Source organism: Lampris incognitus, chromosome 4, assembly GCF_029633865.1.
Source record: "Lampris incognitus isolate fLamInc1 chromosome 4, fLamInc1.hap2, whole genome shotgun sequence".
Classification (NCBI taxonomy): domain Eukaryota; kingdom Metazoa; phylum Chordata; class Actinopteri; order Lampriformes; family Lampridae; genus Lampris; species Lampris incognitus.
This window is the reverse complement of record NC_079214.1, coordinates 56,682,232-56,708,062: the sequence shown is the minus strand read 5'-3', so window position 1 is coordinate 56,708,062 and position 25,831 is coordinate 56,682,232. Positions and strand designations below refer to the sequence as shown.

At 44.8% G+C, this 25,831-nt stretch overlaps 1 protein-coding gene across 1 annotated transcript in view; it reads right to left on the bottom strand.

Moving 5' to 3' along the window:
* Positions 1-25,831, bottom strand: part of LOC130112084 (CUB and sushi domain-containing protein 1-like) — a 729,421-nt gene that overhangs the window by 699,269 nt on the left and 4,321 nt on the right. The window contains exon 2 of the mRNA XM_056279382.1: positions 2,859-3,075. Within this exon, the coding sequence (XP_056135357.1) occupies positions 2,859-3,075 (217 nt within the window). The remainder of the gene's footprint in view (positions 1-2,858; positions 3,076-25,831) is intronic.

Here is a 25,831-nt window from a genome sequence, read left to right as displayed (position 1 = left end):
AGATGAGCTATAAAGCTTTGCCATTTCAGTATTACAATGCCCACAACTACTATTTCCCCCAGTAAAGCTATTATAATTTTTACTGCCCTGCTGCTCTTAAGGTATATGAGTCATCAGTTATGTGAAATAATTTCTGATAGTGGGATGATGCTTACTTAATCAGTGGAACGTGTGGGGGTATTCAGTCTACTCTAAATTAAATGGTAAATGGACGGCATTTATACAGCGCTTTTCTAGTCTGCCGACCACTCAAAGTGCTTTACAGTGTACGCCTCACATTCACCCATTCACACACACATTCACAGACTGATGGAGGAGGCTGCCCTGCAAGGAGCCAACATGCTCATCAGGAGCAGCCAGGGGTTCAGTGTCTTGCTCAGGGACACTTCTACACGCTCTCTGGAGGAGCCGGGGATCGAACCAGGAACCTTCCGATTACTAGACAACCCGCTCTACCTCCTGAACCATGCTGTCCCACTGAGTGACTCCTAGATATTGCTCTGATCTGCATAGTTTTTTGCTTTGGTCAGTTTCGTTCCCCAACACCAGGGGCAGCAAAAACACACACTGATGAGGTGAGTTTGGATGGCAGGAGGAATGGTTTTCTCCACAAACTTAACATTCTACATTTTATTTACATTTGGCAGATGCTTTTCCCCCCCCCTAAGCAACTTCCAAGAGACTCATCAAATAGCTGATTAATTCATGTGTTGCCAACTGGCATCATAGAGCACTACATCATATCATATCAACATAGTATGCCAAGCTGAGTGCTTTAATGCAGGCATGCCTTAAAGCATAATGAGGCAGAGAATAGGAAAATTTAAAATCAAGGGACAATGTGAATTACTAATGCAACAAAACAGTAAAATGGGCTAATTATGCCATGAGAGTATAAAAATGTCAAGTGCAAGTAGAGAAGGGCTCAGTGGTAGACACCAATAGCCAACACCAATTTATATTCATGCAAAATCCACAACAGACCACGCTTAGGAAACATTTTTAGGCCTTTCTTGAAGGAAGTAAGCAAGTCAGTCGTTCTGATGAATATCAATCCACCATCCGGGGCCAAGTGAGAGAGACATTTGGATGTAGAGCTTGTGGGTTTAGTGGAGGGGACAGATAACAGCCTGCCAGAGGCTGAATGAAGAGGGCAAGTCGGGGTGTACATGTTAATATGGGTTTAAGGGTTAGTTAGTGCTATTCCCTGAACCGCTCAAACTGCTCTCCAACATCATAATGATTTAACTTTATGCAGGCAGCAACAGAATAGCCAGTTTAAGGCAAAGAGAGGGGTGACACATTGAGGTGGGGTAGGTTAAACACCAAGCATGCAGCATCGTTTTGGATTCCTTGTGTTGGTTGGATTGCACAGACTGGGAAGCTCAGCAAGAAGTCAAGTCAATTTTATTTGTATAGCCCAATATCAAAAATTACAATTTTGCCTCAGTGGACTTTACAGCAACACGACATCCTGTCCTTGGACCCTCACACTGGATAAGTAACAACTCCCTAAAGAACCTTTAACAGGGAGAAAAAAATAGGTAGAAACCTCCGGAAGAGCAAGAGAGGAGGGATCTCTCTCACCCCGTGCAATGGATGCTGTATTTACACAATTTACAAAACAAAACACTGAAAGAGATAAAGAATTACAATGGAACTATAAGATATATGAAGAATATGATGAGGAGGATGCAGAATGATGAGGAGGAATATGATGAAGAAGTGTATTGCAGTAGTTCAAGTACAAAATTTGCTGAAAACATAATGATTTAATGCATATTAGCATGAACACAGTTAAAACCTGGTGTCCAATAACAACAGACTGAAACCAAGAAGTTTAATCGGAAAATCATAAAGAACCACACTGAACCTTCTCATCCATTCACCACCTTGACTAATTAGCTAATTAGCTCTTGTAGAACATGTTGAGATAGACAGTTAGGCACAGCAATAGTCTTCCATCAGTTATACATCAGTAAAGACAGCACCTGTCATAGCAAGCATCGTCCCACAGGAAGAATTAAATTACAAAACGGCTTCATATAAGCAACTTGACTGGCCGAGGGTTCAAAGCGAAGCTATTCTTAAAAGACAATGAAAGGCAACAGGACATGCTCAGTTTGCTGCCATGCTGCCAAACTTGCTGCTGAAAACGTTAAGAGCCATTATCAGATTTAAAACAAACTCACTGCACAGTCTAGCATACTTTCATGACTGTGTTCTTGGAAAAAACATTTGGGGGAAATATTTTTGGCATGGTGGGTTGATGACCTCATCATGGTGAGCAGCCACAGCAAAAATATGCAGAAGGCCTGTTCGGAGGAAACGCTGCAGCACAGACACAATTTATTGTCTATAAATCACAGTATAAATTGTCTATAATTAGTAGATTGTGTTGTCGAGTTTAACTAGGTGGAGAGAAGCCTTCTAAATGATGGCCATGTCAAAGTGTCTGCTTCACTTAATTTAAATTCAACTTGTCCTGCTTTTGGCACTATGTAATAGGGGACACATGAGCAAAAAAAAAAGTTTGTCAAACTTTCATACCGATATGGCTGCAAATTCCCTCAAATTAAAGTTGACACTTTGTGCTTTCACCTCATTTTCACTGTGTCATTTCATTTCCAAAGGAGATAAGCGTAAAGAGCCAAAATGTCAAAAAATATGTGCTGCTGTCGAAATGTCTTTTTTTCCCTTCTTCCTCTTAATGGAGGTAAATGTGCAAACACAGAGATGATTGGCCATACTCAGACCGCGAGGGACAGAGAGGTTGAAAGGGGGAGCCGAAGAGGAGGATGTAAAAGGAGAGGGAGAGACAATCAGAGGGTTATGGAAAAAAAACAAATCACTCCCACCTCATTTTTAAATTGCCGGGCGATGGTTGTCCATCGTAGACCGAAACAATGTCGAAGTCCTCCTCTAAGGCCAGAGTGACGAAGGTTAGCTGGATCCGGTTCCTCTCCCCTGTTATAATCAACCAGGTGCAGTTGGCGTAGTTGGGATAGCCATGGGGAAAGCCGGGGGACTCTATGGTGCCATTTAGGCCCTGGACTACACCCCCGCATGGTTCAGCTGGAAAAAAAACAGGGACATATTAGCATGTAGCCTTGTGAAGTAAACAACTTGAATCCAGTAAATGACCATGGACTGGAGAAAATGCACATGAAAACAATGATGGCGACACAATCCTTTTTTTTCTTTTTTTTGACAGGACGGAAGTCTGCGTGGTCGAGTCTGGTAAATATAAATGCAATGCCAAATAGCTGTCAGACCAAATTGTGTCCGGGCTGCCAAAACGTGTCCGGGTGACATTATCGCAATGCAATCGTGACAGCTCGCCTTCCTAGTAACTAATTTTTTGGGGGTTGCTAGCTACCTAGCTAACCTATCATCGATGTCAAAAAACATACCAGACGTTTCATTTTAATGGACAACGGTGTAACCGGTTATTTTCTTGCCCGGTGCGGGATCCGATACGGGGTGTACTGCACCACAAGGCGACATCACTAACCGCTCGGCTAAAGTTTCAGCCCTGTTAGCTAGGGGCTAACGTGTCTTATTAGTAGTTTACAATGGGTTTATCAAACACCTTTATCGGAAATATCGTCCACGCTACATAGCTAGCTAACAAGGTGATCAACCCGTAGATGAAATTTCGCCTAAAAGTATGCTTTTTTTTCTGCTTTTCAAAAAACATCCTAATATAAACAATTGCAAGTCGAATATAAAAGGTGGCCCTGCGCATGTATTGTACGATGTAGCTAAAAAGAGTACACTATTAAACCTGCTTTCGCCCGCAATATTGCGACTCCGCGAACTACTACAGCGAGAGAGGAACGTCAGGAATGCGAGCTGTCGCGATTGCGTTGCGATGACGTCATCCGGACACAATTTGGCCTGACAGCGCCTCCTTTTTGTCTTGTCGTGACGCACTAGCGTAGAGTCGTCCACAAGAACGAACTCCCACCGTAACAAGTGCCATGGAGACCTGGCATTGCATGGTTTATGTACAATAGAATAAAGTAGCATTGTGGAAATCCCCATCTCGTTGTCCGTCGACTCTCCGGGCTAATCAGCTTTCCCGGGGCTCTTGCTAACTAGCCACATGCTGCTAGCTCTCTCCACCCACACCAGCCCAATGTTACAGTGGATTGGCAAGATAAACACTAATGCAGCAGTAATCAGAAGCCCGGGTAAACTCAGACCTTCTGTAGGCGATAATGACAAGACAAACAACCAGAGTATAAAAAATATATATTTCAAGAGGCATCAATTCATATTTCCTTCTCCTAAAAAGACCATATCCTCAATAAAAAAAGGTCCAAAAGATGGATGATGTTTATATATATTGCACAGTTGTATTTGTTATTAAGATGTATGTAAGCCTGTAAAGGCAGGTTTAACTCTTTTCTACAGTAGAAAGGGTAAGTCCTCTGAGTTCAGATGGGTTTACCCTCCAATAAATCCCTGAAATAAAAATATGCCAAGTAATTTTATGCTAAGTGCCTTGCAGCGCTATGGGTGCATGGATGTTTTGCATGGCTGCCCGTGAAAAAGACAAACCCTTATTCTTGACACTATCAGCACCGCATTCTACCTATAGAGTGTGGGATCAGAATCCACCCACCATGGCAGAGAGAGAGAGAGATGGAGAATAATGTAGCTGGTTTGATGTAATTTTAAACTCGCCAACCTCCACTGATGTTGCATGGCAGCTCAAACATGCAGTTTTGACAGATTGGCATTAAGTTGTAAAGCACTCATTCAATGAACTTCCGTGACACTTGCAAAACACACAGTAGCATACCAAGTGTAACTTGCATTACACAAACACGTGCGCACACAAAGACAGGCAAGATGAGACGGTCTGTGAAGTCTGCACGCAAGTTTTGAAGAATTCATGGACAGTTCTGAATTGTAAAGTTCAGTCAATCAGAAAAACAGGCATTCAACCACACACAGCACAGCTGCCACCAATTTGGCCGAAGCAACGCTTAAACAAAACGGAGCCAAAGCTGACAAAACTAACCCAGAGCTGACGAATCAGGCCAGAGTGACCATAACAGTCATCTAAATCAAAAGCGTTTGCTGTTGTACTGAAAAACTATATCCGGGAGACAGTTGCAAGGCTCGGCCATATCAAATGCATTATGCTGATTGATCACAATAAAGATCAGCAGCAGAAAGTGGGGCCCTTTGAATGGTTTATCACCCTTAATGTGCTACGCCGTAGACTACGTATACGACACCCAGAAGAGTACATATGGTATCTCTCCTCTGCTCCTCTCCACTCATCCTCTCTCCTCCATCGCTCCCTCTTTTTCATCAAAACACGACACAGTTTACTTTTATAGCACAGTATGTGTGTAAAGGTATGTGTCTGTTTGTGTGTGTGTGTGTGTGTGTGTGTGTGTGGAAGGAGCGGGGGGGGGGTCATCAAAACCAGCTGTAATTGTTTTTGTTGGTTTGTGTGTTTGTGCAATGCATTTGTATTTGTGTGTGGTAGTGAGTGGTTTGTATGAATGTGTGTGTTTGTGCCTCACAGGGTAACAAGAAAGCCAGCAGAAATTGTTTATCAGATAGTGGTGGCTATTGATTTATTAGCTTTGTATCACAGAGGACACATACATGCACACACACACACACAGTACACACAGAGTACACACAGAGTAGGCTACACGGTGAGGCACACATACACACAAACATCCATAGGTGTGTTACGTGCTCCAAAGCCAATAAATATCAAGGGACAATAAACCAAAGACTCCCAAACTACGTGTGTGTTAGAGAGAGAGAGTGGTTGAGAGAGAGAGAGAGAGAGAGAGAGAGAGAGAGAGAGAGAGAGAGAGAGAGAGAGAGAGAGAGAGAGAGAGAGAGAGAGAGAGCTTCTTCTTCCTTTGTGTTGAGGTGTTTCTGTCGTTTCCCATCCAAATTAGATCATTTGGTCTTAGAACCTGCCCAGTGTGCCGAAACCAGATGTTCTTGTTTGTCTGAAGGCAAACACATGCACACCTAAATAAACACACCCATACACCTTCCCACACACACACCTTCCCACACACACACACACACACACACACACACACACACACGCAGACCTCTGGCCATCTGGAGTGTCCGGATTAATTTCAGCTTGTTCGCCACCGTCTTTCCAACCCAATTCTTCTCTCCCCCGTGTCTCTGTGCTCCCTTTATCGCCGTCCGTCTATATTTCTGTCTCGCATTCTGTCACTCCTTTTGTGTCTCACCGTCTTTCTTTATTTCTACCTATTGTCCATCCCCCCGTCTCCCTTTCTAAACAGATGGAATAAGTCCCCTCCGTATTCATTGTTAATTGCCCTGACATTTGCATATTACCACAGTGCTAGATGCCATATTGCTCTGCTGTACTTTTTGCACTTTCAAGCGACTCAACTTTGCCTTGCTAACTCATGAAGATGACTGTACTGTGCAGCAATTATTATTTTACCATAGCTTTTATTACACAGAGATTTGGTTGCTTTCTTGCAAACATGAGCAGTGAGCGTTGAGATTTGGCAAGAATCAAATGGTTTTGCATGAATTATTGATTATTGTGAATTGATTAATACACATTTGTTAAGCATAATGTTCAGTGCAGATGCTATTGGCCAGATATTGCAGTGCATTGGAAATATACATGATCCAGACCACAGCACCAGAACTCGATGCCTACCCTCCAGTTTTTCTCGGCCATTTACTTGAACTGCCGGTTGGTCTACTGGCAAAGCTTAACCATTTTTCCAAAAGCGGACTAGTAATCATGAATAACTGACCGTTTGCAAAAATTCAAAAGTCCTGCCTCTCTAAGCTGATGTTGCTATGTCTAATAAACTTTCACGATAGGGTCCACTGTTGAAATCTCAATACCACATCAGTGAACATCGCAAAGGATGTTGTGAATATGTTTACCCATTTCCCCCAACAGCACCTTTTCACGGAGTCGCTCTAATTTCTATTTCTTGAAATAATCTGGCATCCTCTGTCGTGCATTGCACCAAAGCTGCTCTCCAGTGCTCTTGGTCGAAATAAAGGAGCGGTGATTAAGCACTGACAGGTACATCACTATGTCAATCACTATTTTATAAACAATCAATCGAACACAGCGTCGCGTTACCTCAAGATTAAATAAGCTTCAGACAGCAGCAAGAGGACGCACAAAGAGAACATGCTCAAGTCTGCATTGAGAAAGAAAAAAGGCAAAATGAATCAGCTTGTGCTGCACCGGGAATGAAATTGACCAAAAAAAAATTCAATGTCTTAAAATGAATATTCTATATACTAACATATATCAATCCTAATAATAACAATAATAGTATATTACTATATGTAAAATGTTCTATATATTAACGTATATTAATAATAATAATAATAATAATAATAATAATATATTAATATATGTAAAATCCGCTGTGGCGACCCCTGAAAAACAGGGAAAAAGCTGAAAGAAGAAGAAAATCAATATTCTCGGTTCTCAATGTGTCTTATTTTACTAGGCAATGAATGCTTACTTTTCTTTTATGGAAAGCACAACCTTGAGCAACAGTTATGTGTCCCGACCAAGTATTCCTAAGCAAGACAGAAAAATCTTACAATAAATTAACATAGATTACATAATTTAAAAAAAAGAAAGGTCAATCAAAAATATATTTCTTGAGATGACTTTTATTTTGCAGTGGTTTATACCCCGCACCTGTAGATTTAGCCTGCCACCCCAGCTAATGAGGTCTCTTTAGTGCGCCAGAGAGACCTAAAGGGCAATCCAAACCGTAATAAATACTGCGCATACATTAAAGCATCTCTGCTGGCTGCCACGCTGCTATCCTGAGGTGACGAAGATATTCGCTTCACAAGAGCAATTATCTCACTTGCTTTTCCCCACATTTGCTTATTAACACCTCAACGAACCATCAGCCCTTCAACTCAACATGCAGGCTAAGTTGTTCAGGTTGCTGTGTTGTGATGGACGCCAACAGCTTTCACAGTCACTTTACACAATGACGTTAGTCTCGCGAACAAAACATCACCACACCATGAATATGTATTGTACACTTCTCACACAAATCACAGCCGTTGCTTTTGTTTCAAAACAAGACAAGTCTGTCCACCACAGTGTCTCCTCACAGCAAACACAACGTATGGCCACGTACATCCACGCAGGGAGCGTCGTTCAATATGCAGCGCTCCAGTCACCGCAATTCATCACATTAAGGATACTTCGGGTTTCCTACAACCGGGGTCTCATTATCGTCGTTTCTGCCGTTGTGCATGTCGGTTATAATATCGTTTTACTCACCAGCTTCATTCGGGAGATTTTGGACATGGCTAGAGACGGTTTGCCGGCAGGCATATCAACATGTACCCTGGTTCTGCCAAATGACGGAAGCTAAGCAGGTATGGGCTTGGCTAGTACTTGGATGGAAGACCTCCCGGGGAAACTTGAGTTGCTGCCGGAAGTGGTGCTGGTGGACCAGTACGGGGCGGTGTTCCCTCTCGCCCTAATAAAAACAGCAAATATCAAATCCCACTGCCCCAGCGCAGTGATGGGGACACCGTGCTGTAGGAGATGCCGTCCTTCAGATGAGACGTTAAACCAAGTTCCTGACTCACTGTGGTCATTAAAAACCCCATGGCACTTATCACAAGGAGTAGGGTGTTCCCCGGTGTCCTGACAAAATTACCAACCTGGTTGTCTCCATCTCGCCACCTAATCATCCTCCCATGTAACTGGCTCAATGATTCCTCCCTCTCCACCTCAAGCTGATGTGGGGTGAGCATTCTGGCGCAAAATGGCTGCCGTGCATCTCCCAGGTGGGTGCTACACACTGGCGGTGGTTGAAGTGAGTTACGCCGTTCAATGTGAAGTGCTTTGGGTGTCTAGAAAAGTGCCATATAAAGGTAATCTAGTGTAACGTACATGGATAAGTAGACACGTTGGTCCTTGATTACCGGGTCGGACCCTTTAGTCGACTGGTTAACGATGTCGCTTGTGGTGTGGGGAACACGGGTTCGCGTACCGGTTGTGACGGTTCCCGGATTGCCCCCCTGAATACGCTACACTATTATTATTACTGCTATTATCATTATCATCCTCATCATCATCGTTATTATTATTATCATCATTATTATTAAACATGCCCTTTCAAAAAACAAAAACAAAAAACAACTCGTGCTTCAGTTAGACTTCCTATTATCTGTGACTTCTCAGCTGTGCTGGCCAGGTAGTTTCCTGATGTTACTACGGCCCACAGTATGTAAAGGCTGGTCATTACTATAAGTTGAACCAGGCAATAGCTCAGCAATGTTATCGATCATTAATAATGAAATTTCAGCAGATACCATTGCACATTCATTTTCACTTCCAATAGGTGGTTTAGATAATTGGTTTAAAGTGGACTTGTTGAAACATGTCTGACACTCGTACGCCGTTGCCCGGTAAAGACACGGTTGTAAAGCTGTCTAGATGTGTCCCGTGTCCAAAACCACCACGATGAGGCTGTTACGTAAAATGATGCCATAATCAACATGCATGCTGGCCACGCTGCAAAAACAAGACCCATGTGGTAAAAAGACGGAACAATCCTTTAACAAGGCATTCTGCACGTGCAGACACCGAGAGGCTTAACTGTTCAACCAGAAATTGCAAATTCAAGATGATCAAAAAAGGACAGATGTGAGTTAGATGTTTGCATCTATTAAAAAAAAAAGACTCGCGACTCGACTCGGGCTCGAGATTTGGGACACGTGAACAATCTTTATTTTATTCTATTTATTTTTTTGCCGCATTAACTTTGAGGAAATGTCTGGCGAGCTGAATTTCATTCCCTCCCTTATTACCATGCGTAACTTTGGGCATGTGCGCGGCCACCTATGACTGTAAGCTGCAGCAACACCGACACCGTGAGCATGGCGAGCACACGCGCAGCTTAGTGCTACACCCTTAATCTATTCACAATCGCGATGTCAGCCGGCGCAATTATTTAACCGCTAAAGACTGCAATTTAATAATTAATAAAAATGTGCATGTGTAACGTCTGTTAGTGTGGTCTGCATATCTACGCCCATAACTGACAGCTGACCAATCAGATCCTGTTGAGGCAGTGACGTAGTGCAGTCTACGGTCACATGACTGTCCAGTGTGCTGTATGCAGACCAGAAAGAAGGGAAAAGTGGATACCGATGACAACGAGCGGTTTCCTCCCACAGCCCAAAGACATGTAGGTCTGGTGAATCGGCCGTACTAAATTGTCCCTAGGGGTGTGGGTGTGGGTGTGTGTGTGTGTGTGTGTGGGGGGGGGGGGGGCTGCGATGGCCCGGCGGGCCTGTCCACCTGCCGCCCAGTGACTGCTGGGATAGGCTCCAGCATCCCCGCGACCCTGAGAGCAGGATAAGCGGTTTGGATAATGGACGGATGGATTTATTTCACTTTTGATTTTCCCTTGAATGTGAAGCTGTGTTTCCACCACTGTTATTTACTGGACATATTTAGCTGACGTGCAGGAAGCCGTGTAGGGGGCCGCTCGCTCCGCCGCTCAGCTTTGAAGCAGCGCGGCTGCAGCTCGGGACGGGTTCAGCAGAACTGAAACGTTCAGGGGATTATAACACCCGGCTGCATGGGAAGATGAACCCGACCGGCCCCGTGGAAACAGCGCAGGTTCAGCTGAACCGCAGCTACGCGGCAACTCAACCAGCCATGCCATCAAATCACCTTATTCCACCTAGCAAGCAGGCAGTTTCAAAGCAGCAACACAGTCATGACCCATAAATTACATGTCCTCAGCAAATAGTAAAAGTTGGTCGTTAGCGTTTCAGTTTCTGGGTTTCCAATCAACTTTTTACCTTTTCCTGTGAAGAGAAGTCAGAAAATTTTAATTGTGGCCATTGCTCACATTGCATGTTTTGCATGATGTTTTTTTTACATGTTGTGACTGCTACAGCTTCAGGTAATTTATTTAAATGACGGAATTATAAAGTGGATCTTTAATCTAATGCACTGCCAAACCTACAAAACCAACCAGGGTTATTTCAAAAACCACATCCAAGGATGTAGGGTAGCACTCACCAATGTATTTTGGCCAGCAAAACATGCTAACGTTTCGGCCTACTGCCACAGGCCTCCATCACAGCATGAGCGTAACTAATGGCACGTGATCAATATAGGGCTTCATAGTGGTCACATGATACAGGACATGAAATGGTCACATGACAGGTCAGCAAGGTCACATGCAAAGGTTACGTGACACAGGTCAGCAAAGGTCAGAGGATAGACCAATGAAAAGGTAAAAAGGTTCAAACTTAGTTCAAACTAATACATTCCTGAGGTGAGATCAACAGATCTACCGCAAAGTTGCTTAGTGTATCTTTAGTCCAGCCCAAAAGCAAACACGCCATATCCTGTATTTATAGGCCACTGCGTATAATTCATGAATTGTGAAGACGTAGTGCTTGATTTGAACAGCTTCAGCTATGAACCAAAACTGCGGAGAGTCTGAACAGCGGGTCTACTTATGGGGCTGCAAATTCAAATTTGAATGTTTAATGAAGAGGCAAATTCATGTTAAGAATTATACTCCATTTGCTGCAAAATAAAAATGCTACTGTCATAATTGTGAGACTATGTTCCTTAGATATTGGCATGTGAGCCTACCATGGCATCAGTAACTGACCTTTTATGTGGGTTCGTTTTTTGAGACTCATTCCTGTGGGCTAAGTCACAGCTTCGGTTGGAAATTATCCTGTTATTATAAAAATGGCCCAGTATGACACCGTGGTAATATTCACATCAATTCGCATAAATCACTGCATTATCCCTGCTAATGTGAGGGAAATGAGGGATGGGGGGAGATGTTTGACAGAGGCCACAGGAAAACCCGCTGCTACATGGAAAGAGCATGGCGTATTGAATTGGTTTGCATGTCTTCCCATTGGCCTGTGAACCTCCCCACAGAGAGCAAGTAAAATCCCATTCACCTGTGCAGCGCTCCTTCTTTCGGCCATTGACTGAAATGAGCCCCGTGTCCCTCACCCATAACGAGCTCCTTCAGTTCTGTCACTGCTTCTTTTTCTTTTGTCTGTGGACTGAGTGTATATATGACACACCCATTCTTTAACCAATGGTTTTGGAGTCAGGTGGACATGTCTTTTGCGTGTTTGCCGGAAGAACCTTGTCTATCATCCTTTATCTTTTGCTTTAAGCTGATTAAGGAAGATTACGCAACATTTGAAATGCACATATTTACAAAATACTGCATTTTATTCACACTGATGTAAAGATAACCTAAATAATACCAGACATAGTGGAAGACGTAAAACCAGGGGCGTTGCTAGGATCTGAAGACATCAGGGGCTTAGCCCAGACCTGCAACTTGACTGACCTCATGTGTGGGGGGGGGGTCAAGCAGGGGCATTCTCCCCTGGGAGTTTGTTTTTTTTCCAGCACCTAAATGTGACATTTTCAAGCAATTTGAGAAAAACAAATGGAAAGCCTGGACATCTTTGTATGGCTGAGGCATATCATGCTGGCTGGTTAACACATACTATCACCAAAGCACCTCACAGCAACACATCATAACCTATATTTTTGGCCTGGGTAGTGTCAGAAGGATGCATAGCAAACAAAAAAAAAAACTCAAGAATTTTAAAGCACATGGGTCTTGACACTTCTCTGCAATCACTTGGTTTCTCCATCTCTCTTATTGCTTTTTTGTTTACTCTATTTTGCGCCTCATCTCCTCTGGCACGGTCTCTCTCCCCTCCTCTTCTAACTAGTTATTCTAACAGCGATCGTAGGGCCACAATTAAAACACGTAACCTCATTAAGATCACTTCAGTCTAACTTGCTCTCATACGAGGCAGGTCAACACATGAGTCCTTCCTCCATTCTTCTATTATCGCTGCCTGTCTCACTCTCCTTTTCTACTGCAAAATCTGATTTAGGACATTAAGTCCCTTTAAGCTTCCCTCAGCAGGTCCTTACATTATGATCTAACGACTGCATTAGGCTAGTACCAAAAACCCCATGTAATGTTATCAAATAAATATTTACCTTTTATTAAATGCCACTAATACCGTTAACCTCACATACTTTTACAGAATCTAGGTGTGTCCCTAGGTGTGAATGTGTTGGCCCTGTGTGATGGCCTGGCGGCCTGTCCAGGGTGTCTCCCTGCCTGCCCCCCAATGACTGCTGGGATAGGCTCCAGCATCCCCGCAACCCTGAGAGCAGGATAAGCGATCGGATAATGGAAGGATGGATGGATGAGCTGAACAAAATCATTTGCGGCCGGCTTCTAAACGTTCACTGCTTAAAGGAAAATTACAGGGGGTTTTTTTTCAACCTGGGTCTTATTTCTGTAGTATTTGTCATCATTCTTGTCAGTTGTTATAGTATTTTATGTATTATCTGCCTTATTGTGGAGATTTTTGGAGATGAGCCCAGATAGACACTCACAATACTTGATAGATGCCTCATAATGGCCAGTGGCGCCCCCAGACATTTTTCATAGGGGTGGCCAAATAGGGCCACTGAAAATCTTGGGGTGGCACACCAAAACCAAAAGCCATGACTGAATTTGGGGAATTCTACGCTGCTGTTGTAGTATACTGTATAGGCTAGTTGAAAACTGTCAATATGAGAGTTAAGAAAAATATACATTATTGATTTAAATGAACAGCACCTAATGTAAGATATCAGATAGAAGCATATTATGCATAATCAGAAACATATTCTGCATATGCGACTCGTGGCTGGGGGGGCCAGTGTTGTCTTTTCCTGGTTTTAAAGCCTGAATAAAGTGATGGAATTTTTTGAACTGACCAGACTGTTCAAGCTGTGCTATTATTTGCCTTTACCCACTTAGTTATTAAATAGGCATTATTGATGATTATTTATTAAAAAATCTGATATATATATCATCACAATATATCAATATCAAGGTATTTGGTCCAAAAATATTGTGATATTTGATTTTGTCCATATCACCCAGCCCCAATAGAGAGAGAGAGAGAGAGAGAGAGAGAGAGAAAATGTGTTTCTAGAGCTAAACATAGACCGTAGGTGTACATTGTCACAGAGGATACAGCAGTCAAGCTTTAAGAAGGTTTAAGAAACCACATGGCTTGGTCCATCAAGTCAAATTTTTTTCACATGCATAGTGTATGAAATGTATAAGTGCATTTAATTTAATGTCGAGTGTGAAAATACTATGGATATAGGCAGTGTCTATACATTTGGTGGCTTTTGTGTGCAACCTGTAGGCAAAGTTCAACTTGGATGAAGGTTAACTTGGATGAAAAAAAGGTTTTTGAGTTGAAATTGTCTCATTGCTTTTTGCTTTAGGAGTGAACCATTTGTTTTTGGGTTTTTTTTGTTAGTGGGAGCGGGGGCATATTTGGAAAATTGGGTGTAATCTGAGGGGATAAATTTAAGTAGAGACGGAAAATTGCATACCATAATTTTGATATTTGTAAGATGTACCTTATCAAATTCGTTGAAAGGTTCGCAAAACGGCCAAACGGATTTAAAAGGGAAGATATATTTGACTCTAGTCTTGCCTTTCTTCCCCGCTATCTGTCTTACTTTGTGTTTGTCTGTCTGACTGTGATGGAGATATCACTCATATATTTTCAGAATGTGTGTGTGGTGTTAGTGTGTGTGTGTGTGTGGTGTTAGTGTGGATAGCGGGACCGAAAACTAAAGCACTTATGATCCTAATTCTTTTTGGAGGTGGTAGGTATTGTCTCAGAGAGTAAGGGAAAAAACCCAGAAAATTAAAATTGTGCATAATTATGCATAAATATGCAAAATATGCATTTTTCTAAAAATGACTAAAAATCACTTTTCTCGGCATTTCAGATGATTCTGAGCATCTGTGATTTTTTCACCTATATAAAAAACATTTTCTGGGACATGTGTTTTGGCATTATGCAAAATATATGCATTTTTGCAAAAATGCACCTATGATCCTAATTTTTTTTTTGGAGGTGGTAGGTATTGTTCCAGAGAGGACCAGAAAAATAGCAGAACATTAAAATATAACTATAATAATTATGCATAATTATGCAAAATATACATTTTCTAAAAATGGCTAAAAACCACTTTTCTGGGCATTTTAGATGATTCTGAGCATTTGGGGGGAGGGAGTTGGAGTGGGGGGGGGGGTTTAGGGGCAGGGGGAAGGCGGTTAGCTGGCAGGATGAAGAGGAGGGAGATTTAGACGGGTGGGTAACCAAACCGCTACATTGTAGCGGGGTTCTTCTAGTTTAGTACATATTTACAAAACACACGGTGGAAGTGATTTTCTCTCTCTCACGCCCTTTACTCTGAGTGACAGATATAATACATCTATGCTGCCCACTAGCAGGTTTAGGTATGGGTGACATGGGCACCCCAGGGCAGCATCTTGCCAGGGGTGGCATGGGGCACCGGCACTTAGATATTTGGAATGGTGACATTTGAGCGATCGGTTTTCTAATACTCACTTGCTTGCCACATCAATGATATCATGTCACCATTTGGGTCAATTAACCTTGTCGGAGTGGTCCTGATCTGGTTTGTGAGCTAGGCAGGCGACATCCTGGGAAGGTCTCCCACTGGAGAGGGGGGTCGGGGTAGGCTGACCTCAGGTGTCCCCACTGGAAGGCCGAGGTAGTGGGAGCGGGGGAATCTATCAAACAGTGCACCTCTAACTTTGCACAGTACTAATGCAATTAGCAAAATCAGTCACACTACGAAATGCTACCAAATAAACCACAATCCATTCACAAGACATATTGGTGTTTTTTTTCTGGTTTGTGCGAGATCATTAAGTATAATATAAAACCAGTCTTCACACCACCAAGGTGAATTGGTTTAGTCTTGGCTCTTGGTTGACAGTGTTGGGTGATGGGAAGTGTAATGATGCTTGAGTGCCAAATCAACAAAACTGGATAAGAAAAGGTTTAAGCCATCAGGTGTCCTGATGGCTCCTGTTTAGGAAAAAGGGGATAGAAGAAGAAGAGTAACACACAAAAGATAAAGGTATGAAGCCATGTCATCTCTTGATGAGTATAATATTATACATGTAATGAAATAGGCTAGTATAACACCTATGTTTGTTAGCCTATGTTGCTTGCTGTGCTATTACACATCAGGTGACAATATTTCGGTTTCTGTCCAACTCGCTTACATAACATTGGATATAATTGCATACAGTTTCATCATGATAATGTGTGTAGCCTGCAGAAAAAATGAATACAACTAACTAGCACATTTTTGATTTGGTTAACTTTCATTTGAGGCGACATTATAAAGGTTTTCTATGATGGCATTTACTTGGTCCTGAGCTCAGTAAGGGCAAGTTCCAACGCTGTAGGCTAACTTGAAAGACGTCTATATTATGCTAATATTTTGTATCTTTTGTGATGTATTGAGTCTTTTGGGGCGTCTCATGTCTACAATTAGCCAAGGAGGTTGTGTTGCTCATTTGGCTCCTATTCTGAAATCAGAATCAGGATAAGAGTCAACTGTATCGGCCAAGTGTGCTTATGCATATGAGGAATTTGATTGTGGTTTACAGGAGCTTCTAGTGCTCACATAGATCACTCACAAAAAAAGCAAAATTAGGAGAAAAAAAAAGACAGAAAGGCAACAAGAAAAAGAAAAGAAAAGAAGGAAATGGAATAATAAATAGAGAGCTGGAGCTAAGTATGTATGCACAACGAGGTATGTCACACTATCCAGAGTTTTGTTATGGCTGAATGATTTATAACCTATTACACTTATATATTATCTGTCCCATCCATTATCCAAACCACTTATCCTGCTCTCAGGGTCGCGGGCATGCTGGAGCCTATCCAGCAGGTGGGGAGACACCCTGGACAGGCCGCCAGGCCATCACAGAGCCGATATTATATTATATACTAGTATTATGTTAGATACTAACAATATATACTATATATTTATCTATTTACATATAATTATATGCTATATTATATAGTTATGTTATAATTATAACAATAACAATAATCATTTATAACCTGTTTAAAGCAGTTTGTGTATTTACAATTGTACATTTATATTGCACATCTGATTTAAAAAGAGGCAGTGCACATTGGAGATATGTAAGTGAGTCATCTTGATGAGAGGGGGCTGTTTACAAAGTGTCATGTTTACATAATAAGTGTCCATTATTGCACCATGTTGTCAAGTGTTCATGAGAGAGATGGCCTGTGAGAAAATCCTGTTCTTATGTCTGGGGGTTTTGGAGACCATCGCTCTGTAGCGCTTGCCAGAGGGTAGGAGTTCAAACACACTGTGTGGGGGGTCTGTGCTGATTCTGCCCACCCGTTTCTGGGCTTGAGAGGTGTAAAAGTCCTGCAGGGTGGGCAGGGGAGTGCCAATGATTTTTTTTCTGCTATCCTTGATGTTCGCTGCAGTCTGTTCCTATCCTGTTTGTTGCTGCTCTGAACCAGACCGTGATGGATGTGCACAGGACAGATTCAGTGACTGTGATGTAGAACTGGCTCAACAGCTCCTGTGGCAGACCACATTTCCTTAATTGCTGCAAAAAGAGCATCCTCTGTTGGGCCTTTTTGAGGATGGAGTTGACGTTGGTCTCCCACTTCAGGTCTTTGAAAATGGTAGTTCCCAGAAACTTGAAGGTCTCCAAGGTTGACACAGGGATGTTGGATTTTGTGAGGGGGAGCAGTGCTGAGGGGTGTCTCCTAAAGTCCACTGTCATCTCCACAGTCTTGAGGATGTTCAGCTTCAAGTTTTTCGGACTACACCAGAGCACCAGCTGCTCAACTTCCCGCCGATATGCAGACTCGTCGCCATCCTGGATGAGTCTGATGACCGTAGTGTTGTCTGCAAACTTCAGGAGTTTAAATGCTGGGTCCTTGGAGATGCAATCATTGGTTTAGAGGGAGAAGAGCAGTGGGGAGAGGACACATCCCTGGGAGGCACCAGTGCTGACTGTCCATATACCAGAAGTGACTTCCCCTAGCCTCACCTGCTGTTTCCTGCCTGTCAGGAAGCTAGTGATCCACTATCAGATAGCACTGGATACAGTGAGCTGGGATAGTTTGGAGGAGAGAATATCTGGAATGATGGTGTCGAATGCCGAGCTGAAAGTTTGTTATTAGCTTGTTATTCTGTTTGTGTATTTGTGTGATATAGGATTTGTGCAATTTAGTTTTCTTTGTGTGTTTTTTGTTAGTAATAGGTGAAGAGTGTGATAATTTGATTATTCATTATTTGCATTTATGTACTACAATTTGTTTCTATTTGTCTTTACTTCTTTTTGATATTTACAAGTCTCATTTTTGTACATATTTCTATAGCTTTAAATGTTATGATTATTTATTCGTGCTGTTCCAAGTGTCGGAATAAAATTACAGTTAGTTTGGAATGGTGCTTTTTAGTTGGCTGGGGTGGGATGGGGGGGGCTCTTCCAGGGCGCCATAAAAGCTAGAACCACCACTGGTGCTCCCTGTCATTTGTGCTCACTTTGTTTCCTTGCTCAATCAAAAACCACCTCTTGCCTTGTCATTAACTTGCTGTGTGAGGATGAGAGACAATGGCTTAGTGTGAGTAGTGTCAGACAGAGAAAATGTACGAGCCTTTAAGAAATTTCATTCAAATTCCCTTTACTGTCAAGCCATTCCTTGTGTGTTTCAATGTTCACGGATGGCAGTGTGTGAAACAGCAGGGATGTTTCAGCACGCACACAGGCATACATGTGAACCAATACCCCCTCCTCTTTTGACTCTTTCTGTGTGTATGTTCCTTATGAGATTACAGTGATGTTTAGAGCTGAAGATCAGTCGGGATGTGGTAATGCCAACTTGAGATAATGGACCGGCAGCCGGATAAAATAGAGAAAACACAATTTACTTCTCCATGTAACATGTTAGAAACCCCACCAAAGCGATTTTACTGTCTCTTTTTTACTTATTTATTTATTTTACAACGCATCACAAAGAATAATGCATGTAATTCAAAATGATCCATTATGTCAATTATCCCTGTCCCTTAGTCCAACACTTAGTGAACTTGCTCTCAGTAGCAGCAGTAGAGTAAACTCCCTTTTAGCACAATGGACACTCACAATAGTTAATTTTAGGACTCAAATTTGGCATCACCAACAACAACGGCTGACAGCGTTGCTTTCCTTATAATTAAAAAAATTGCTAAATTCGGATTGTGGAGGAGCTGCTGAGGCGGGGGCGGGGGGGCGGGGGTGATTCTACTAAATGCTTGCCACAAGGACGCTGGCTTGTAAATCAACAGCTGGCACCTCTGTCCTCCACGTGCTGGGTCGCAAATCAAACACAACTCTCCAAGTTATTTTGAGGCAGCAGCTATTGACTGCCATGATTAAATACTGACTATGAATAAATGCAGACGGGGGGGTGGGGGGGGGGGAGAGGGCGCGCACAGGAGCTGGCAGGAGGGAAGAGATGAGAGGAAGAGAGCAGAGATAAGAGGTCGGTCCGTTGTGTTTTGTGTTATCCTTTTTTCTCTCTCTCTCTCACCTCTCACTCTTTGCCTCTTTTTCCCATCCGCTCTTTCCAACCCCTAGCCCCTCTCTCTATCTACCCACCATTATCACTGTGTCATTATGTCATTATCGTTGTTCCCCCCGCGAAATCGTGTTTGTCTCTTTGTCTCTGCAACTCCTCTGCCCCCTGTCCTGTCCTCCATATCTCTCTCTCTCTCTCTCAAACTCAAATTCAAAAGTGCTTTACTGGCACAACAAATAGGCACTTGTATTGCCAAAGCAGTCATTACAAACAAGCAATCCCAACATATACAGGTGCAGTGTAAAAACCAGATTGGTAATCAGTTACCAGTGGTACTTATTAATTATTAATTATTTAACTAGTATTATTATCATTATTATTATTATCGTTATTAATCTATTTTATTGAAAGCAGTAGGATAGGATGACTGTATCTGTGTGCGTGCATGTGTGTGCATGTGCATTTATGAGTCTCTGTGGGCTTGAGAGAGAGAGTGTGTGTGTGTGTGTGTGTGTGTGTGTGTGTGTGTGTGTGTGTGTGTGTGTATCATTCAGTGTCCCTCAGATGGTGGCAGGTGAGAACATATTGTGCAGCTATCGAACAGCTCTCTGTCTTCACCCAATAAGAAGGCTCGTTTACTGTGGTTTGGTAGGGCATCAACTTTGCATCTCTCCCTCTGTCTGTCTGTCTCTCTGTCTGTCTGTCTCTCTGTCTGTCTGTCTGTCTCTCTCTCTCCGTCTCTCTCTCTGTCTCAGAGCAATGAAGGATCTGGACAAATCCACAACCATGTGGCGTTATAAAGGGGTGCTGTGTTCAACCATAGAGGATGAGCTGATTTCTGCTGCAGAGCTCGGATAAAAGGGGTCTTGTATGTTTGTTGTTGTTTTTTTTTACGTTTTGAGTTGTTGTTGAATGATTATTTTTGGAGTTGTTAAAAGATGCATGTGAAGTGTTTGTAATTTGAAATAAAATATTGTTTATATTGTTAAAAAAAGACATCAAGTGTGTTTTTTGATCATTTTGTTTTTGTTAAAGACTTGTTTTAAAAATTCAAATTCTCTCTCTCTCTCTCTCTCTCTCTCTCTCTCTCTCTCTCTCTCTCTCTCTCTCTCTCTCTCTCTCTCTCTCTCTCTCTGTCTGTCTCTGTCTGTCTGTCTCAATTCAGTTCAAGAGGGCTTTATTGGCATGACCACATTCAGTTACACAGTATCGCCACGGGCGATCCGGGTTGGCGTCCCGGCTGCCCACCCGAACTCGCTACATTGGTGTCAGAAGTGGGATGGTGAGACTGTGAGGCCATCGGAAGCGGGTGTGCTCAGAGGCGTGAGGGGAGCTGGTACCCCGAAGGAGGGGGGGGGGGGGTAGTGTAACGATCACGGAGGAGTAGACTCGCTAGCCCTTGGCTAACGGGTCGGACCCTTAGTCGACTGGTTAACGTAGTCGCCCGTGGCGCGGGAGACATGGGTTCGCGTCCCGGCTGCGGCGATTCCCGGCTGCCCCCTGAATTCGCTACATCGCTCCTGTTTCTCTCGCTGTCTCTCTCTCGCTCCATCTTTCTCGCTTTCTCTCGCTGTCTCTCTTGCTCCTTCTCGCTCTCTCTCTCTCTGACACACACACATACACACACACACACACACAGAGATACAGACACAGTCATTATATCTTTTTGTTTTATTGCCTCTTTCCTGGTGTTGTTATGACTGTGTCTGTGTTTCCTCTCTTACCCTGCCAGAGTTTTTTGTTGTTTCTCTTCCACCCACTCGTCTCCTATAAATATCACACAATGAACAAATACCGAGAACCCCGCTCCACTCCCAGCATTCCCCTCTCTCACAGTCACTCTCCGGGCCCCGTCTAGCCACACGATGCGGTATAAAATTCGGGTACTTAGGGGCATAGCGCGAGGCGGCTCACTACACAACTCCGTCTGTGCGGGGTGAAGTGTTAGGCAGGGTTTTGCGGGGCGCTGCACGCGATTCCAGTCACGCCGACTCACTGACGAGCGTCTTCAAACAAGCGAACACTAGACGTGCCCGACTTTGTGCCACCTTTCAGTTCGCCGAGTTACGTAACGATGCCGGCTCGGGGGGGGGGGTGGATTAGAGAGGAGGAGGGGGAGGAGCGTACATGGTCACTAATCACTGTAATAACCTTGAGATGGAGCAGGGATACATACCGTACCCCCCGTGACACACACACACGTACTGTACATGCAACCGAGTACAATAATGTCTCATGAGATCACTCACGCACACACACACGCCAGCATATACTACACACGTACGGGAAACGTGTGCGCACACTCACCACCAAAGCAATAATGTTGACGCTACCATTGATCTCACACACACGCGCGCGCACACACACACACACACACACACACACACACACATACATACACACATGTGCACACACAGGCAAGTGCGCACATGTATACACACACACACACACACACACACACACACACACACACACACACACACACACACACACACACACGGGAAAAATCAAGGCTATGTGGAGAGTAAATCCCAAACACTGTCAGCATGGAATAGAACTGGCTGTCTGAAGATAGGAGATATGAAAGGATGTATGGTGTGTTGGAGCACGGGGCGTGTGTGTGTGTGTGTGTGTGTGTGTGTGTGTGTGTGTGTGTGTGTGTGTGTGTGTGTGTCGGTGTGTGTGTGTGTGTGTGTGTGTAAAAGACAGAGAAAGCGAAGGGCGCCCGGGTGGCGTGGCGGCGTTGCCTACCAACATGGGGATCGCCGGTTCGAATCCCCGTGCTTGGTTGGGCGTCCCTCCAGACACAATTGGCCGTGTCTGTGGGTGGAAAGCCAGATGTGGGTATGTGCCCTGGTTGCTGCAGTAGTGCCTCTTCGGGTCAGTCGGGGCGCCTGTTCGCAGGGGGGGGGAATAGCATGATCCTCCCACGCGCTACGTCCCCCTGGTGAAACTCCTCACTGTCAGGTGAAAAGAAGCGGCTGGCGACTCCGCATGTATCGGAGGAGGCATGTGGTAGTCTGCAGCCCTCCCTGGATCGGCAGAGGGGGGAGGACGGCTCGGAAGAGGGGGGTAATTGGCCAAGTACGATTGCGGAGAAAAAGGGAAGGGGGGGGACAAGCGAGAAAAAGCGAGATAGAGGACTGAGAGAAGTACAGACAGAGAAACAGCAAAAAGAAACACCATTCATAATAACCATATACCATGTTACTATAGAGATTGTTTTACTGATAAGCGATCATTCTGCTGACTACTACAAAGAGTGAAGGAATGATCAGGTATGCATGTGAAGGTCCGTGTTGACGGGGCGTCTGGGTCTGCCTACTGTGCGCATGAGAGCTCGGCCCTGTTCTGCAGGGCTCGGAGACACCCTGCCCCGTGCCGATGCATGGGGAGGATGCACGATGTGACTGCATTCACTTTCTCCCCAGCCTGCAGTTTTTTTTATGTTTGCATTGTGCTGTTTTCACAGAGCACAATCATTAAGTGCGCCCCCGTGAAGTATTTCATTTATAAATCTGTCCACCGCACTGTCTACCTCCGCCCGATCGACATTTATTGCACGCCTATCCATCCTGCACGAGGAACACTTTCTCCGATGCTCCTCCCGAGGTTTCTCTTCACTATAAAAAGGCTTCTTCTGCGGAGTTCTCCCCTCATTCCTAACGAGACTAACGACGACACAAGGTCTCATCCATTGTTGTTTACTGCTTCCACCCGGTTTTCACGGTTAACCCTCGGAGACTGTTAACTGTGATTTAGGCCTACATAAACAGCATTAGCTCGACCCGGGAAGACGGAGAGCACTGGTCCGAGCCTGACGCGTGCCGGTGCGGTAATCCATGCAGCATATTCCTCATCGTTTAGTTTGGAGATGTTGCGTTAACGTGGCAGCGCCCCGGCCACGCTTTAGCACCCTGCGAGCAGGATGCTCCGTCTGCATCCCCCCGCACGGGCCTGCTGGAGCCACGAACACACTTCCGTTATGCCCTTTCAGCGTTGTATTGTGTTAGCTGTGCACACACGACATCCATTGCACGTCTGTCCGTCTTGGGAGAGAGAGAGATCCCTCCTCCCCCGTTGCTCTCCCTGAGGTTTCCCCCTACTTCTTCTCCCGGTTAAAGGGATTTTACGAGGAGTCGTTCCTTACGCGGCGCGAGGGTCTCAGTTGTGTTGTTGCGTTGCGTTGCGGCTGACGCATGATTTGTCATTTGCGATAATGGGCTACACAAATGAAACGGACTTGACTTGACCTGACAGCTCACAGAACGACTTCAACTCTGATTCGGCCGTGACGACAGATGTTCAGGATTGTGGAGAGTCCACGTCGGTCTGTGCAAAACAGGGCAGGTCACCGGAGGCCAGCCGGTGCGCCGTTATCTTGTAGCGTGCCTGCGGCCCGAGACTTTAAAAACGGAGGCACACACTCGGAGCCGTCACCACAATCTCGACGCCTCGTCAAACACAGGTCTTGTGACCTGAGTGTGGATGGGTGCGAGGCTCGCCGGTAAGCACGCGTGGCTCCACGAGCGCAGTGGTGAACCCGTTTGCGCCTCTCCGACGGTAAGCCTGCGGAAGTCCAGTTAGCGAACGCGAGGTGCTGACTATTCTCCCAGTCGATTCGGACTTTAAACGTCTTCCGCCGGCTTTAGATAAGGCTTGATATCTATCTAAGCCGGCAGCGGCTTATGCAGCACCTGCCTCGGAGCCCTGCTATTGGACGGGGCCAAAGCCCGACCCGAAGAAACGAGCGACTCGCAGGTACGCTGGCGGCGTGTAAAACGGGCTCGGTACCTGGGGAACTATATCTGGGCTTTGCACCGTGCAGGTTTGTGCAATAGGTAATTAAGGTGGGGGGGGGTGACAGGTGGGGTATGGGTAGAGCGTTGTTTTGAAGGTGGGAAACGCTGTATTAGTTTCTGATGAAGGCTCTTCAGTCGAAGTATTCATCATGCTGGGGGGGGGGGTCTATTTTCTATTTTAATTAAGCATAACAGTGCTGTTTGTTTGGGTCCAAAACCAAGGGGGTAGGACAATTGGGCCAATTACCCTCTCTCTTTATATAGGTGAGCTACCAACGGTAGGCCACAGAGAGACTGTGGACTGTGCAGAGGAGACTGAGCGGCTGTGCTGTGGACTGCTGCTTACAGCCCCCCCCCCTCAAAAAGCAGGCCTATGGACGTTCCCCTAAGGGGCGAGAAGCGAACCGACTGCCAGGCTTGTGTAGTTTTCTGCTGTTTTGTGTTAAATGAATTAAACACGGTTCACCAGACATTCCCCTCCCCGAGAGTCCTTCTTGAATTAGCCCAGGACTTGTTACAAACACACTGTGGCATTTGTCTGCACACTAATTAGACAATAAAGCGAGCCATTGGAAAGCCTCAGTCACACATTTCTGAATCCAAACCATTAAATGCAGCTCAATAAGCGCAATCCATAACCAGTAATCGGCGCGTTAACGAAGGAAAACGGCATGGCGGGGTCCGGGGGGGCGGGGTCGGGGGGTTGCGTCATAAGTGTCCACCGAATAATCGGTAGATCTTTTTTCCCCCTCCTTTTTCTCCCCAATTATCCTTGACCAATTGCCCCACTCTTCCGAGCCGTCCCGGTCGCTGCTCCACCCCCCTCTGCCGATCCGGGGAGGGGGGAGGGGCTGCAGACTACCACATGCCTCCTCCCATACATGTGGCGTCGCCAGCCGCTTCCTTTCACCTGACAATGAGGAGTTTCACCAGGGGGGAGCGTAGCGCTATTCCCCCCCAGTTCCCCCTCCCTCCCCGAACAGGTGCCCCGACCGACCAGAGGAGGCGCTAGTGCATCGACCAGGACACATACCCACATCCGGTTTCCCACGTGCAGCTACGGCCAATTGTGTCTGTAGGGTCGCCCGACCAAGCCGGAGGTAACACGGGGACTCGAACCGGCGATCCCCATGTTGGTAGGCAACGGAATAGACGCCACCTGGACGCCCCCAGATTTTTTTCACCCCGACTCAGGAACTTGTCTCCTGTATCATGTGTGAGGGTGAATGCAGATTTTTTTTTTCAGGAGCTCAAATTCAAAACCGAGCGTTGAAATATGAATATACGCTGAACCGGAGACCAAAAGGATAATTCGAGGGGTGAACTTTCAACCTCAAGGTCGCGGCTCCGCATCCCCTGACTAGCTGAGTGTGTCCCGCCCGGGGGAAGTTAATGAGAAACCCTCCCCTTCGTCTCATCAAGCAGACCTCATCAGGACAGTCTGCCCTCATCTGCTCCGCCGGAGTCAGCGGTGAGAGAGTCTGGTTACACCGGGCACCTCCCAG